This window comes from Aquarana catesbeiana, linkage group LG13, assembly GCF_042186555.1.
Source record: "Aquarana catesbeiana isolate 2022-GZ linkage group LG13, ASM4218655v1, whole genome shotgun sequence".
In the NCBI taxonomy this organism is placed as follows: Eukaryota; Metazoa; Chordata; class Amphibia; order Anura; family Ranidae; genus Aquarana; species Aquarana catesbeiana.
Genome location: NC_133336.1, coordinates 218,508,410 through 218,525,441, shown reverse-complemented (window position 1 = coordinate 218,525,441; position 17,032 = coordinate 218,508,410). Strand labels below are relative to the sequence as shown.

Below are 17,032 nucleotides of genomic sequence, written 5' to 3'. Positions count from 1 at the left end.
GTGAGGGCTTACAGTGTTGTGGCCACAGCAACACCTAAGGCCCAAATTTCTGCTGAGTATATAGGGCAGGACCCTACTTTCAAACATCTAACTTACAAACGACTCCTACTTGCAAACGGAAGGAGACAACAGGAAGTGAGATGAAATCTACCCCTAGGAAGGGAAATTCTCTCCTGTAAGAGTTAATATGGGAAAACAATTTCTCCTTTCCACTGATGCTTTCCAATCCATTGGGACAAAAAGTGAGGTGAAATCTTCTGAAGAGGAGGAAAGACAGCAAAACAAATGTCACAGGGGTGATAACCCTTCCCTATGTTTTCCAAAAAGCTTAGAAAAGATTTTTTGGCTGGAGCTAAACACGTTAAAAATGTTCAAAATTACAAACAGATTCTACTTAACAACAAACCTACAGTCCCTGTCTTGTTTGCACCGCCTGTATACTGCTGTTCAGAGTATATAGGGCCTGGGGGCCCCACACCTTTCCTTATTTTAATTTGGGTGTGGGGTTCCCCTTAATATCCATACAAGACCCAAAGGGCCTGGTAATGGACTGGGGGGTACCCATGCCGTTTGTCTCACTGATTTTCATCCATATTGCCAGGACCCGACATGACATTAAACCCGCAAGCAGTTTTAAATGAGATTTTTTCCTTTAAAAATGACATTTGGTGCAGGGACTGTTCTAAACACGGGAAACACGCGTCACTTTACAGACATACTATAGACACCCCTCAGGTACGATATTTAAAGGAATATTTCACTTTTTTTTTTTTTACTTTAAGCATCATTAAAATCACTGCTCCCGAAAAAACGGCCGTTTTTAAAAGTTTTTTTTGCATTGATACATGTCCCCTGGGGTAGGACCCGGGTCCCCAAACACTTTTTAGGACAATAACTTGCAAATTAGCCTTTAAAATGAGCACTTTTGATTTCGAACGTTCGAGTCCCATAGACGTCAATGGGGTTCTAACGTTCGTGTGAACTTTCGGTCCGTTCGCAGGTTCTGGTGCGAACCGAACTGGGGGGTGTTTGGCTCATCCCTACTGGCAAGGAACCATCCTGCTACACCACTTATATTACATGTATACTCTTCCTCCTCAGATGCAGAATTTCCATGCAATTATCCCATCTACCAGAACCCACGTGTGGAGTGGAAGTTCACATCCGGCACTGACTCCACCATGATGTACTATGATGGAGAACTGACAGGTAAGTCACCCATTAAACCTCCCCTCCATCTCCTGCCCAGGTAAATGGCCCTCTATTTACAGCATGTGGTGAGAGGGGGCAGACACAAATCAAGTTGGGGAGGATATCGGGGACAGATATAAATCATGGGGGGGGCTATTGGTGAGATGGGACACACAACAATTATGGGTGGGGAGGTGGAGATTGGGGGTGGTGGTTTTTCCATCATAAATCCCCTGCTATAAGCTGTATTAGAGGGTGGAGTTGGGACAGATGAGGTGTCCTCCAGGTATCAGATGATCATTCTCCATTAATATGTTGGTTTCTCTCATAGCACCCTATAAGAGTCGGGCGACCTTCTTCCCACAAGGCCTCCGGCTAGATTCGGTGACCAGGAAGGACAGTGGGGAATATTCGTGTGAGGTGACCGGAAAGGATTCCAGCGGGAAGCCGCAGTACTTCCAGGACAAGACTCAGCTGGTGGTGTTGGGTGAGAATATTGGTGACCTCAGTACTGTGACTTTCTAGGATGGGTTGGGATGACCTCTCACTTTCTGTTCTTCTTCAGTTCCCCCCTCTGTGCCCATCGCTCAGGTACCAACTTCTGTCAGTACCGGGAGTACCGCAACCCTTTACTGCATTGAGAAGGACGCCTCACCACCTCCAGTCTTCACCTGGTACAAGAATGGTGTCCCAATGCCCGAAAACCCCAAGGACAGCCCCACCTTCCAGAACTCCAGCTACACCATCGATAAAACAACTGGACAACTGGTAAGCTGCAAACCCATGTGCCAGTCACTGACCATCCACTGTACTAGGTATAGATCAGGTATTGGTATAGTGACCCATCCACTGTACTAGGTATAGATCAGGTATTAGTATAGTGACCCGTCCACTGTACTAGGTATAGATCAGGGATTGGTATAGTGACCCATCCACTGTACTAGGTATAGATCAGGTATTGGTATAGTGACCCATCCACTGTATTAGGTATAGATCAGGTATTGGTATAGTGACCCATCCATTGTACTAGGTATAGATCAGGTATTGGTATAGTGACCCATCCACTGTACTAGGTATAGATCAGGTATTGGTATAGTGACCCATCCACTGTACTAGGTATAGATCAGGTATTGGTATAGTGATCCATCCACTGTACTAGGTATAGATCAGGTATTGGTATAGTGACCCATCCACTGTACTAGGTATAGATCCAGGTATTGGTATAGTGACCCATCCATTGTACTAGGTATAGATCAGGTATTGGTATAGTGACCCATCCACTGTACTAGGTATAGATCAGGTATTGGTATAGTGATCCATCCACTGTACTAGGTATAGATCAGGTATTGGTATAGTGACCCATCCACTGTACTAGGTATAGATCCAGGTATTGGTATAGTGACCCATCCATTGTACTAGGTATAGATCAGGTATTGGTATAGTGACCCATCCACTGTACTAGGTATAGATCCAGGTATTGGTATAGTGATCCATCCACTGTACTAGGTATAGATCAGGTATTGGTATAGTGACCCATCCACTGTACTAGGTATAGATCAGGTATTGGTATAGTGACCCATCCACTGTACTAGGTATAGATCAGGTATTGGTATAGTGACCCATCCATTGTACTAGGTATAGATCAGGTATTGGTATAGTGACCCATCCACTGTACTAGGTATAGATCCAGGTATTGGTATGGTGACCCATCCACTGTACTAGGTATAGATCAGGTATTGGTATAGTGACCCATCCATTGTACTAGGTATAGATCCAGGTATTGGTATAGTGACCCATCCACTGTACTAGGTATAGATCAGGTATTGGTATAGTGACCCATCCACTGTACTAGGTATAGATCAGGTATTGGTATAGTGACCCATCCACTGTACTAGGTATAGATCAGGGATTGGTATAGTGACCCATCCACTGTACTAGGTATAGATCAGGTATTGGTATAGTGACCCATCCACTGTACTAGGTATAGATCAGGTATTGGTATAGTGACCCATCCACTGTACTAGGTATAGATCAGGTATTGGTATAGTGATCCATCCACTGTACTAGGTATAGATCCAGGTATTGGTATAGTGATCCATCCACTGTACTAGGTATAGATCAGGGATTGGTATAGTGACCCATCCACTGTACTAGGTATAGATCAGGTATTGGTATAGTGACCCATCCACTGTACTAGGTATAGATCAGGGATTGGTATAGTGACCCATCCACTGTACTAGGTATAGATCAGGTATTGGTATAGTGACCCATCCACTGTACTAGGTATAGATCAGGGATTGGTATAGTGACCCATCCACTGTACTAGGTATAGATCAGGTATTGGTATAGTGACCCATCCACTGTACTAGGTATAGATCAGGGATTGGTATAGTGACCCATCCACTGTACTAGGTATAGATCAGGGATTGGTATAGTGACCCATCCACTGTACTAGGTATAGATCAGGTATTGGTATAGTGATCCATCCACTGTACTAGGTATAGATCAGGTATTGGTATAGTGACCCATCCACTGTACTAGGTATAGATCCAGGTATTGGTATAGTGACCCATCCATTGTACTAGGTATAGATCAGATATTGGTATAGTGACCCATCCACTGTACTAGGTATAGATCCAGGTATTGGTATAGTGACCCATCCACTGTACTAGGTATAGATCAGGTATTGGTATAGTGATCCATCCACTGTACTAGGTATAGATCCAGGTATTGGTATAGTGATCCATCCACTGTACTAGGTATAGATCAGGTATTGGTATAGTGACCCATCCACTGTACTAGGTATAGATCAGGGATTGGTATAGTGACCCATCCATTGTACTAGGTATAGATCAGGTATTGGTATAGTGACCCATCCACTGTACTAGGTATAGATCCAGGTATTGGTATGGTGACCCATCCACTGTACTAGGTATAGATCAGGTATTGGTATAGTGACCCATCCATTGTACTAGGTATAGATCCAGGTATTGGTATAGTGACCCATCCACTGTACTAGGTATAGATCAGGTATTGGTATAGTGACCCATCCACTGTACTAGGTATAGATCAGGTATTGGTATAGTGACCCATCCACTGTACTAGGTATAGATCAGGTATTGGTATAGTGATCCATCCACTGTACTAGGTATAGATCCAGGTATTGGTATAGTGACCCATCCACTGTACTAGGTATAGATCCAGGTATTGGTATAGTGACCCATCCACTGTACTAGGTATAGATCAGGTATTGGTATAGTGATCCATCCACTGTACTAGGTATAGATCAGGTATTGGTATAGTGACCCATCCACTGTATTAGGTATAGATCAGGGATTGGTATAGTGACCCATCCACTGTACTAGGTATAGATCAGGGATTGGTATAGTGACCCATCCACTGTACTAGGTATAGATCAGGTATTGGTATAGTGACCCATCCACTGTACTAGGTATAGATCAGGGATTGGTATAGTGACCCATCCACTGTACTAGGTATAGATCAGGTATTGGTATAGTGACCCATCCACTGTACTAGGTATAGATCAGGTATTGGTATAGTGATCCATCCACTGTACTAGGTATAGATCCAGGTATTGGTATAGTGACCCATCCACTGTACTAGGTATAGATCCAGGTATTGGTATAGTGATCCATCCACTGTACTAGGTATAGATCAGGTATTGGTATAGTGACCCATCCACTGTACTAGGTATAGATCAGGTATTGGTATAGTGACCCATCCACTGTACTAGGTATAGATCAGGTATTGGTATAGTGATCCATCCACTGTACTAGGTATAGATCCAGGTATTGGTATAGTGACCCATCCACTGTACTAGGTATAGATCCAGGTATTGGTATAGTGACCCATCCACTGTACTAGGTATAGATCAGGTATTGGTATAGTGATCCATCCACTGTACTAGGTATAGATCAGGTATTGGTATAGTGACCCATCCACTGTATTAGGTATAGATCAGGGATTGGTATAGTGACCCATCCACTGTACTAGGTATAGATCAGGTATTGGTATAGTGACCCATCCACTGTACTAGGTATAGATCAGGTATTGGTATAGTGACCCATCCACTGTACTAGGTATAGATCAGGGATTGGTATAGTGACCCATCCACTGTACTAGGTATAGATCAGGGATTGGTATAGTGACCCATCCACTGTACTAGGTATAGATCAGGTATTGGTATAGTGACCCATCCACTGTACTAGGTATAGATCACTAGTCCCTGTGCAGGTATTGTCACAATTGTAAAGTCATGTGAAAAAGTATATTGTATTTTAAATGGTCAAGCGTTGGATCTGCATTCCTGTGGTGCCTACTTTACTCACCGGCCACTTCATTAGGTCCCCCTTGCTAGTAGTGGGTTGGACCCCCTTTATTAGGTCCCCCTTGCTAGTAGCGGGTTGGACCCCCTTAATTAGGTCCCCCTTGCTAGTAGTGGGTTGGACCCCCTTTATTAGGTCCCCCTTGCTAGTAGCGGGTTGGACCCCCTTTATTAGGTCCCCCTTGCTAGTAGCGGGTTGGACCCCCTTTATTAGGTCCCCCTTGCTAGTAGCGGGTTGGACCCCCTTTATTAGGTCCCCCTTGCTAGTAGCGGGTTGGACCCCCTTTATTAGGTCCCCCTTGCTAGTAGCGGGTTGGACCCCTTTTATTAGGTCCCCCTTGCTAGTAGCAAGCTAAGACCACCCAGCTGAAGTGCTGACAGCCGGATAGAGAGTCAATGACCTCTTCCTCACACCTCCTGATGACAACTATTCCGTGCAGCCAAGATTGGAGATCATGTGGACTGACTATGTGAGGTCCCTCTGCCTGAATAACGCATGTCCAGACCAGGTGGAGGTCTGGGACCTTGTTAGTCGACTTTTGATGGGGGAGAAATGTGATGGACTTACTCGGGACAGAGGCTTGTGGAGGGGACAGAATTCCAGCCTCTTGCCTACCAATTATGGGCCCTGGCATTTGGGGGAACGGTGCTCTTTGTGAGCTGTATGCCTGGGGACCCTTGAGGTGGTGCTACTTTGGATTCAGGTCCATGTCCCCCCAAGACACACAGACTCTGGGGACCCTGGATATGCCATATTAGAAACAGTGACTGATCCTAGCCTGTCATTACCACCTAACCTGGCACTATATCACCCTAACCTGGCACTATACCACCTAACCTGGCACTACACCACCCTAACCTGCCACTACCACCTAACCTGGCACTATATCACCCTAACCTGGCACTACCACCTAACCTGGCACTGCACCACCCTAACTTGGCACTACCACCTAACCCGGCACTACCACCTAGCCTGCCACTGCCACTATCACCTAACCTGCCACTACTTCCTAGCCTGCCACTACCACCTAACTTGGCACTACTGTATATCACCCTAACCTGGCACTATATCACCCTAACCTGGCTCTATATCACCCTAACCTGCCACTACCACCTAACCTGGCACTATATCATCTCCCCGTAAACTACCCTAACATCACTTGACGTCGACGTGCGGTGCACTGCCTGTCTGCCTGGGGGGGGGGGCAGATATAGAATACGCCCCAGGTGCCAATTTTGAAAACCATTTATCATTTTCCTTCCACTTCACAATTATGTGACACTTTGTGTTGGTCTATCACATAAAATCCCAATAAAATACATTTATGGTTTTGGTTGTACAAAATGTGGGAAATTTCAAGGGGTATGAATACTTTTTTATAGTTGGGCCCCCTACTTCCAGGACTTAGGACCAGATCCATCGGTCTCGTGTTCCAGGACTTAGGACCAGATCCATCGGTCTCGTGTTCCAGGACTTAGGACCAGATCCATCGGTCTCGTGTTCCAGGACTTAGGACCAGATCCATCGGTCTCGTGTTCCAGGACTTAGGACCAGATCCATCGGTCTCGTGTTCCAGGACTTAGGACCAGACCCATCGGTCTTGTGTTCCAGGACTTAGGACCAGATCCATCGGTCTCGTGTTCCAGGACTTAGGACCAGATCCATCGGTCTTGTGTTCCAGGACTTAGGACCAGATCCATCGGTCTCATGTTCCACCACTTAGGACCAGATCCATCGGTCTCATGTTCCACCACTTGGGACCAGATCCATCGGTCTCATGTTCCAGGACTTAGGACCAGATCCATCGGTCTCATGTTCCAGGACTTAGGACCAGATCCATCGGTCTTGTGTTCCAGGACTTAGGACCAGATCCATCGGTCTCGTGTTCCAGGACTTAGGACCAGATCCATCGGTCTCGTGTTCCAGGACTTAGGACCAGATCCATCGGTCTCATGTTCCAGGACTTAGGACCAGATCCATCGGTCTCATGTTCCAGGACTTAGGACCAGATCCATCGGTCTCGTGTTCCAGGACTTAGGACCAGATCCATCGGTCTCGTGTTCCAGGACTTAGGACCAGATCCATCGGTCTCGTGTTCCAGGACTTAGGACCAGATCCATCGGTCTCGTGTTCCAGGACTTAGGACCAGATCCATCGGTCTCGTGTTCCAGGACTTAGGACCAGATCCATCGGTCTTGTGTTCCAGGACTTAGGACCAGATCCATCGGTCTCATGTTCCACCACTTAGGACCAGATCCATCGGTCTCGTGTTCCACCACTTAGGACCAGATCCATCGGTCTCATGTTCCAGGACTTAGGACCAGATCCATCGGTCTCGTGTTCCAGGACTTAGGACCAGATCCATCGGTCTCGTGTTCCAGGACTTAGGACCAGATCCATCGGTCTCGTGTTCCAGGACTTAGGACCAGATCCATCGGTCTCGTGTTCCAGGACTTAGGACCAGATCCATCGGTCTCGTGTTCCAGGACTTAGCACCAGACCCATCGGTCTCGTGTTCCAGGACTTAGCACCAGACCCATCGGTCTCGTGTTCCAGGACTTAGGACCAGATCCATCGGTCTCGTGTTCCAGGACTTAGGACCAGATCCATCGGTCTCGTGTTCCAGGACTTAGGACCAGATCCATCGGTCTTGTGTTCCAGGACTTAGGACCAGATCCATCGGTCTTGTGTTCCAGGACTTAGGACCAGATCCATCGGTCTCATGTTCCACCACTTAGGACCAGATCCATCGGTCTCGTGTTCCACCACTTAGGACCAGATCCATCGGTCTCATGTTCCAGGACTTAGGACCAGATCCATCGGTCTCATGTTCCAGGACTTAGGACCAGATCCATCGGTCTCATGTTCCAAGACTTAGGACCAGATCCATCGGTCTCGTGTTCCAGGACTTAGGACCAGATCCATCGGTCTCGTGTTCCAGGACTTAGGACCAGATTCATCGGTCTCGTGTTCCAGGACTTAGGACCAGATCCATCGGTCTCGTGTTCCAGGACTTAGGACCAGATCCATCGGTCTCGTGTTCCAGGACTTAGGACCAGATCCATCGGTCTCGTGTTCCAAGACTTAGGACCAGATCCATCGGTCTCCTGTTCCAGGACTTGGGACGCGATATAATGATGGACGCACTCAAGCGGAGTGTGGGACGTTCCGTCACAATTAGCAATTTGTGTTACCAAGCAACTGAACAGGTGTACCTAATAAAGTGGCCGGTGAGTGTATATTTATCTGTATACAGTGTGTGGGGGAGGGGTGTACTTTCTCACATGACTGTACAGTATTGGGGTTCAGTCGCTCGTGTACAGATCTCAGTAATGATCGATCTTATGACACGCTTGGTTCATATATGTGGTTCTCAATTTCCAGCAGATCAGTCCGGTGATGAAGACGGATGTCGGACAATATTCCTGCCAAGCAGAAAATTCTCTGGGGAAGGAGTCATCGGCACCGGTCCAGATGGAAGTCAGTAAGTATCGGACATTCGGGGGGGGTGACCCCTCTCCGGACAGTATTTATAATATAGGAAGTGAGAAAATATAAAATGCTGAGTTTATAATACAAAATGTAAAAAGGACATTGTGATGACCATATCCATGTAATATAGGGAGCTATAATCCCATCTGCACTACACAGAACATTCCGGGTTCTACAAAGAAGCTTCACATAAGAATCTCAACGCATTTCGACAACACTCCTATGTGAGTGCATGTGAAAAACATCAAAAAACACATTCATTATGATGCTCCGCCCATCACTCTCCCCCTGCTCCGCCCATCACTCTCCTTCCCTGCTCCGCCCATCACTCTTATCCCTTGCTCCTCCCATCATTCTCCCCCCTGCTCCTCCCACCACAAGAGGCAGCTCTCTAATTAGGTAGTCGCCTAAGGCCTCACACTCACAGGGGCCTCGCGGCCGCCTAGTTTGCCTAATTAGAGAGCCGCCTCTACTGGCAGCCATAACCCCCCCTGCCATAAGCACAGTGCTGAGTCCGCTCACCGCCACAAGGAGAGATAGCAGCTGTTTACCGGGTGATTGAAGCTCACTGACAGCTCAGGATCACAGCCAGGGAGAGCCGCTCAGAGCCAGCGCTGACACTTCCCCCTTCCCCTCACAAGCAGGAGAGGAGAGAGAACCGCTAATGCTGCTCCTCCTCCTCCTCCTGTCTGCCCTGCTGACCCAACGGGACCAGTGGGGGGCCCCATGAGAAACTCTTGGGGATGAAGCCAGTGCCAGTGTTGTAAAAAAAGCTCGACCTATGCAAAACCTCAACCCTGTCACTTCCGGTGCGGCTACGTCACCAAACAGCTGTTCGCGCAGCTTCACTGCGCATGCGCGGCTTCACCGCTGCTATACCGTGCATGCGCAGACGCTATTTTCAGTTGAGAAAAATTATAGACTTGGGCGGGCGGAAGTGGTGCAAGTTGCTTAATTACATAATCAACAGCACCGCCTCCCAACACGCCCTAGGCGGCTCAGGAGAAGGGGTGGGCCCCGTGCATAATAACACTGTGTGTGTATGGGAGGTTGAGGAAAAACATAAAGCTGCACCCCCCATCATTGTGCCCAGTATATGCAGACACTTGTGCCCATCAAATGCAGCCAGGCGCGTTCCCCAGCTCGGCTGTCACTAACCCCTCCGTGGCCAGTCCGACGGCACTTACCGAGTCACGGGGCTTCCTCCTCCTCTTCTGTAGGTGGCTGCAGGTCTGCTCGGCTCCTCAGGCTTCTTCCGCCATGTCTCCTCTCCTGCCAAAGTGTTAGGCATCCAATAGGATCGCCTAATGCTTTGGCCAATACGGGAGACAGGTCTCAATGACCTGCCTGCTGATTGGCAGGGAGGAACATTAGTGTGAAAATAGCGAAAATGAATTTGCTATGCCACACAACAGGGTGGGATTGGGACGCAGTGCTCTGCACCCCGAGCCCACCGTATTTTGAAGCCTATTAGACCCTCTGGCTCTTGGTGGTGGACGTGGGAGAAGGAGAGGGCTCCTGGGTGGTAGGTGGGAGAAGGAGAGGGCTCCTGGGTGGTAGGTGGGAGAAGGAGAGGGCCCCTGGGTGGTAGGTGGGAGAAGGAAAGGGCTCCTGGGTGGTAGGTGGGAGAAGGAGAGGGCTCCTGGGTGGTAGGTGGGAGAAGGAGAGGGCCCCTGGGTGGTAGGTGGGAGAAGGAGAGGGCCCCTGGGTGGTAGGTGGGAGAAGGAGAGGGCTCCTGGGTGGTAGGTGGGAGAAGGAGAGGGCTCCTGGGTGGTAGGTGGGAGAAGGAGAGGGCTCCTGGGTGGACGGTGGGAGAAGGAGAGGGCTCCTGGGTGGTAGGTGGGAGAAGGAGAGGGCTCCTGGGTGGACATGGGAGAAGGAGAGGGCTCCTGGGTGGTAGGTGGGAGAAGGAGAGGGCTCCTGGGTGGACGTGGGAGAAGGAGAGGGCTCCTGGGTGGACGTGGGAGAAGGAGAGGGCTCCTGGGTGGTAGATGGGAGAAGGAGAGGGCCCCTGGGTGGTTGAAGGAGAGGGTGCCACCCTTCTTCCCCCGGAGGACAGGGACCCCCTACTCCTCAGTCTAGGTGAGTACTTACCTGGGTGGAATGTGGGGGGCGCTCCTCAGTCTAGGTGAGTACTTACTTGAGAGGAGTGTGGGGGGTGCGCCTCAGTCTAGGTGAGTACTTACCTGAGAGGAGTGTGGGGGGTGCTCCTCAGTCTAGGTGAGTACTTACCTGAGAGGAGTGTGGGGGGTGTTCCTCAGTCTAGGTGAGTACTTACCTGAGAGGGGTGTGGGGGTGTTCCTCAGTCTAGGTGAGTACTTACTTGAGAGGAGTGTGGGGGGTGCTCCTCAGTCTAGGTGAGTACTTACCTGAGAGGAGTGTGGGGGGTGCTCCTCAGTCTAGGTGAGTACTTACCTGAGAGGAGTGTGGGGGGTGCTCCTCAGTCTAGGTGAGTACTTACCTGAGAGGAGTGTGGGGTGCTGCTCCTCAGTCTAGGTGAGTACTTACCTGAGAGGAGTGTGGGGGGTGCTGCTCCTCAGTCTAGGTGAGTACTTACCTGAGAGGAGTGTGGGGGGTGCTCCTCAGTCTAGGTGAGTACTTACCTGAGAGGAGTGTGGGGGGTGCTCCTCAGTCTAGGTGAGTACTTACCTGAGAGGAGTGTGGGGGGTGCTGCTCCTCAGTCTAGGTGAGTACTTACCTGAGAGGAGTGTGGGGGGTGCTCCTCAGTCTAGGTGAGTACTTACCTGAGAGGAGTGTGGGGGGTGCTCCTCAGTCTAGGTGAGTACTTACTTGAGAGGAGTGTGGGGGGTGCTGCTCCTCAGTCTAGGTGAGTACTTACCTGAGAGGAGTGTGGGGGGTGCTCCTCAGTCTAGGTGAGTACTTACCTGAGAGGAGTGTGGGGGGCATTCCTCAGTCTAGGTGAGTACTTACCTGAGAGAAGTGTGGGGGGTGCTCCTCAATCTAGGTGAGTACTTACCTGAGAGGAGTGTGGGGGGTGCTCCTCAGTCTAGATGAGTACTTACCTAAGAGGAGTGTGGGGGGCGCTCCTCAGTCTAGGTGAGTACTTACCTGAGAGGAGTGTGGGGGGCGCTCCTCAGTCTAGGTGAGTACTTACCTGAGAGGAGTGTGGGGGGTGCTCCTCAGTCTAGGTGAGTACTTACCTGAGAGAAGTGTGGGGGGTGCTCCTCAGTCTAGGTGAGTACTTACCTGAGAGGAGTGTGGGGGGCGCTCCTCAGTCTAGGTGAGTACTTACCTGAGAGAAGTGTGGGGGGTGCTCCTCAGTCTAGGTGAGTACTTACCTGAGAGGAGTGTGGGGGGCGCTCCTCAGTCTAGGTGAGTACTTACCTGAGAGGAGTGTGGGGGGTGCTCCTCAGTCTAGGTGAGTACTTACCTGAGAGGAGTGTGGGGGGTGCTGCTCCTCAGTCTAGGTGAGTACTTACCTGAGAGGAGTGTGGGGGGTGCTCCTCAGTCTAGGTGAGTACTTACCTGAGAGGAGTGTGGGGGGTGCTGCTCCTCAGTCTAGGTGAGTACTTACCTGAGAGGAGTGTGGGGGGAGCTCCTCAGTCTAGGTGAGTACTTACCTGAGAGGAGTGTGTGGGGTGCTCCTCAGTCTAGGTGAGTACTTACCTGAGAGGAGTGTGGGGGGTGCTCCTCAGTCTAGGTGAGTACTTACCTGAGAGGAGTGTGGGGGGCGCTCCTCAGTCTAGGTGAGTACTTACTTGAGAGGAGTGTGGGGGGTGCTCCTCAGTCTAGGTGAGTACTTACCTGAGAGGAGTGTGGGGGGCATTCCTCAGTCTAGGTGAGTACTTACCTGAGAGGAATGTGGGGGGTGCTGCTCCTCAATCTAGGTGAGTACTTACCTGAGAGGAGTGTGGGGGGTGCTCCTCAGTCTAGGTGAGTACTTACCTGAGAGGAGTGTGGGGTGCTGCTCCTCAGTCTAGGTGAGTACTTACCTGAGAGGAGTGTGGGGGGTGCTGCTCCTCAGTCTAGGTGAGTACTTACCTGAGAGGAGTGTGGGGGGGCATTCCTCAGTCTAGGTGAGTACTTACCTGAGAGAAGTGTGGGGGGTGCTCCTCAATCTAGGTGAGTACTTACCTGAGAGGAGTGTGGGGGGTGCTCCTCAGTCTAGATGAGTACTTACCTAAGAGGAGTGTGGGGGGCGCTCCTCAGTCTAGGTGAGTACTTACCTGAGAGGAGTGTGGGGGGCGCTCCTCAGTCTAGGTGAGTACTTACCTGAGAGGAGTGTGGGGGGTGCTCCTCAGTCTAGGTGAGTACTTACCTGAGAGAAGTGTGGGGGGTGCTCCTCAGTCTAGGTGAGTACTTACCTGAGAGGAGTGTGGGGGGCGCTCCTCAGTCTAGGTGAGTACTTACCTGAGAGAAGTGTGGGGGGTGCTCCTCAGTCTAGGTGAGTACTTACCTGAGAGGAGTGTGGGGGGCGCTCCTCAGTCTAGGTGAGTACTTACCTGAGAGGAGTGTGGGGGGTGCTCCTCAGTCTAGGTGAGTACTTACCTGAGAGGAGTGTGGGGGGTGCTGCTCCTCAGTCTAGGTGAGTACTTACCTGAGAGGAGTGTGGGGGGTGCTCCTCAGTCTAGGTGAGTACTTACCTGAGAGGAGTGTGGGGGGTGCTGCTCCTCAGTCTAGGTGAGTACTTACCTGAGAGGAGTGTGGGGGGAGCTCCTCAGTCTAGGTGAGTACTTACCTGAGAGGAGTGTGTGGGGTGCTCCTCAGTCTAGGTGAGTACTTACCTGAGAGGAGTGTGGGGGGTGCTCCTCAGTCTAGGTGAGTACTTACTTGAGAGGAGTGTGGGGGGTGCTCCTCAGTCTAGGTGAGTACTTACCTGAGAGGAGTGTGGGGGGTGCTGCTCCTCAGTCTAGGTGAGTACTTACCTGAGAGGAGTGTGGGGGGCGCTCCTCAGTCTAGGTGAGTACTTACTTGAGAGGAGTGTGGGGGGTGCTCCTCAGTCTAGGTGAGTACTTACCTGAGAGGAGTGTGGGGGTGCTCCTCAGTCTAGGTGAGTACTTACCTGAGAGGAGTGTGGGGGGCGCTCCTCAGTCTAGGTGAGTACTTACTTGAGAGGAGTGTGGGGGGTGCTCCTCAGTCTAGGTGAGTACTTACCTGAGAGGAGTGTGGGGGGCATTCCTCAGTCTAGGTGAGTACTTACCTGAGAGGAGTGTGGGGGGTGCTGCTCCTCAGTCTAGGTGAGTACTTACCTGAGAGGAGTGTGGGGGGTGCTGCTCCTCAGTCTAGGTGAGTACTTACCTGAGAGGAGTGTGGGGGTGCTGCTCCTCAGTCTAGGTGAGTACTTACCTGAGAGGAGTGTGGGGGGTGCTCCTCAGTCTAGGTGAGTACTTACCTGAGAGGAGTGTGGGGGCGCTCCTCAGTCTAGGTGAGTACTTACCTGAGAGGAGTGTGGGGGGGGTGCTCCTCAGTCTAGGTGAGTACTTACCTGAGAGGAGTGTGGGGGGCGCTCCTCAGTCTAGGTGAGTACTTACCTGAGAGGAGTGTGGGGGGTGAGTACTTGGCTTTACTTTACTGGTCTACTTACCTCTCCTATCACCTACCTGTACATACGATCGGATTGTTGGCCAACAAATCTGTGGACTTTTGTCTGAAGGGCGTGGCCTAATCTTGTCTTCTATACACACAGCACACAATTGTCGGCCAACAATCACGAAGGTGAGAAGGTAGTGATGTACGACGTGGTCTGTCAGCTCTTCATCGCCACCCTCTGGGCTCCTCTGTAATTTCATGTTGGTGAAGTTTGGTGTTGATTTGTGATTCATCATCCAGACATCCGAGGAGATCATTATTATTATTATTATTATATTATTATTATTATTATTATATTATTATTATATTATTATTATTATTATTATTATTATTATTATTATTATTATTATATTATTATTATTATTATTATTATTATTATTATTATTATTATTATTATTATATTATTATTATTATTATTATTATTATTATTATTATTATTATTATTATCGCTGTGACTTTATTTTGTTGGATAATAAAGATTTGATTTGTTGTATTTTCTATATTTGTGGTGAAGTTCTATCACCAGAGATCACCTACCTGTCCTCTTCTCCTCTCCTCGCCCTCTTCTCCTCTCCTCACCCTCTTCTCCTCTCCTCCCACTCTTCTCCTCCTTTCCTCGCGCTCTTCTCCTCTTCTCACGCTCTTCGTCTCTTCTCTTTGCGCTCTTCTCCTCGAGCTCTTTTCTCCTCGCACTCTTCTCCTTTCCTCGCGCTCTTCTCCTCTCCTCGCACTCTTCTCCTCGTGCTCTCTTCTCCTCTCCTCGCACTCTCCTCTCCTCCTCTCCTCTCCTCTCCTCGCACTCTTCTCCTCTCCTCACACTCTTCTCTTCGCGCTCTTCTCCTCTCCTCGCCCTCTTCTCCTCTCCTCACCCTCTTCTCCTCTCCTCACACTCTCCTCTCCTCTTCTCCTCTCACCCTCTTCTCCTTTCCTCGCGCTCTTCTCCTTTCCTCGCGCTCTTCTCCTTTCCTCGCGCTCTTCTCCTCTTCTTGCGCTCTTCTCCTCTTCTTGCGCTCTTCTCCTTTCCTCGTGCTCTTCTCCTCTTCTTGCGCTCTTCTCCTCTTCTTGCGCTCTTCTCCTTTCCTCGCGCTCTTCTCCTTTCCTCGCGCTCTTCTCCTCTTCTTGCGCTCTTCTCCTCTCCTCTCACTCTTCTCCTCGTGCTCTCTTCTCCTCTCCTCGCCTTCTCCTTTCCTCGCGCTCTTCTCCTTTCCTCGCGCTCTTCTCCTTTCCTCGCGCTCTTCTCCTTTCCTCGCGCTCTTCTCCTCTTCTTGCACTCTTCTCCTTTCCTCGCACTCTTCTCCTCGTGCTCTCTTCTCCTCTCCTCGCACTCTCCTCTCCTCCTTTCCTCGCGCTCTTCTCCTTTCCTCGCGCTCTTCTCCTCTTCTTGCGCTCTTCTCCTCTCCTCGCACTCTTCTCCTCGTGCTCTCTTCTCCTCGCACTGTCCTCTCCTCCTCTCCTCGCCCTCTTCTCCTCTCCTCACGCTCTTCTCCTCTCCTCACGCTCTTCTCCTCTCCTCACGCTCTTCTCCTCTCCTCACGCTCTTCTCCTTTCCTCGCACTCTTCTGCTCTCCTCACACTCTCTTCTCTTCGCGCTCTTCTCCTCTCCTCGCCCTCTTCTCCTCTCCTCACCCTCTTCTCCTCTCCTCCCACTCTTCTCCTCACCCTCTTCTCCTCCTTTCCTCGCGCTCTTCTCCTCGTCTCACGCTCTTCGTCTCTTCTCTTTGCCCTCTTCTCCTCTCCTCACACTCTCCTCTCCTCACCCTCTTCTCCTTGCGCTCTTCTCATCGCACTCTTCTCCTCTCCTCACCCTCTTCTCCTCTCCTTGCGCTCTTCTCCTCTCCTCGCGCTCTTCTCCTTTCCTTGCGCTCTTCTCCTCTTCTTGCGCTCTTCTCCTTTCCTCGCGCTCTTCTCCTTTCCTCGCGCTCTTCTCCTCTTCTTGCGCTCTTCTCCTTGTGCTCTCTTCTCCTCTCCTCGCACTCTCCTCTCCTCCTCTCCTCGCCTCCTCCTCTCCTCGCCTTCTCCTCTCCTCGCCCTCTTCTCCTCGTGCTCTCTTCTCCTCTCCTCGCACTCTCCTCTCCTCCTCTCCTCGCCCTCTTCTCCTCTCCTCCCACTCTTCTCCTCTCCTCCCACTCTTCTCCTCACCCTCTTCTCCTCCTTTCCTCGCGCTCTTCTCCTCTTCTCACACTCTTCGTCTCTTCTCTTTGCACTCTTCTCCTCGAGCTCTTTTCTCCTCGCGCTCTTCTCCTCTCCTCACACTCTCCTCTCCTCGCCCTCTTCTCCTCTCCTCACCCTCTTCTCCTTGCGCTCTTCTCATCGCACTCTTCTCCTCCCCTCACCCTCTTCTCCTCTCCTCACGCTCTTCTCCTTTCCTTGCGCTCTTCTCCTCTTCTTGCGCTCTTCTCCTTTCCTCGCGCTCTTCTCCTTTCCTCGCGCTCTTCTCCTCTTCTTGCGCTCTT

The 17,032-nt window shown here is 50.3% G+C and overlaps 1 protein-coding gene across 1 annotated transcript in view; it reads left to right on the top strand.

Annotated features, from left to right (window-relative positions):
* The window catches only part of LOC141116508 (junctional adhesion molecule A-like), a 28,230-nt gene extending 19,120 nt beyond the window's left edge, over positions 1-9,110 (top strand). Inside the window, exons 3-6 of the mRNA XM_073608883.1 lie at positions 1,102-1,209; positions 1,523-1,678; positions 1,757-1,959; positions 8,922-9,110. Coding sequence (XP_073464984.1) covers positions 1,102-1,209; positions 1,523-1,678; positions 1,757-1,959; positions 8,922-9,095 — 641 coding nt within the window. The 3' untranslated portion in view covers positions 9,096-9,110. The remainder of the gene's footprint in view (positions 1-1,101; positions 1,210-1,522; positions 1,679-1,756; positions 1,960-8,921) is intronic.
* Positions 9,111-17,032: the final 7,922 nt, after the last annotated feature.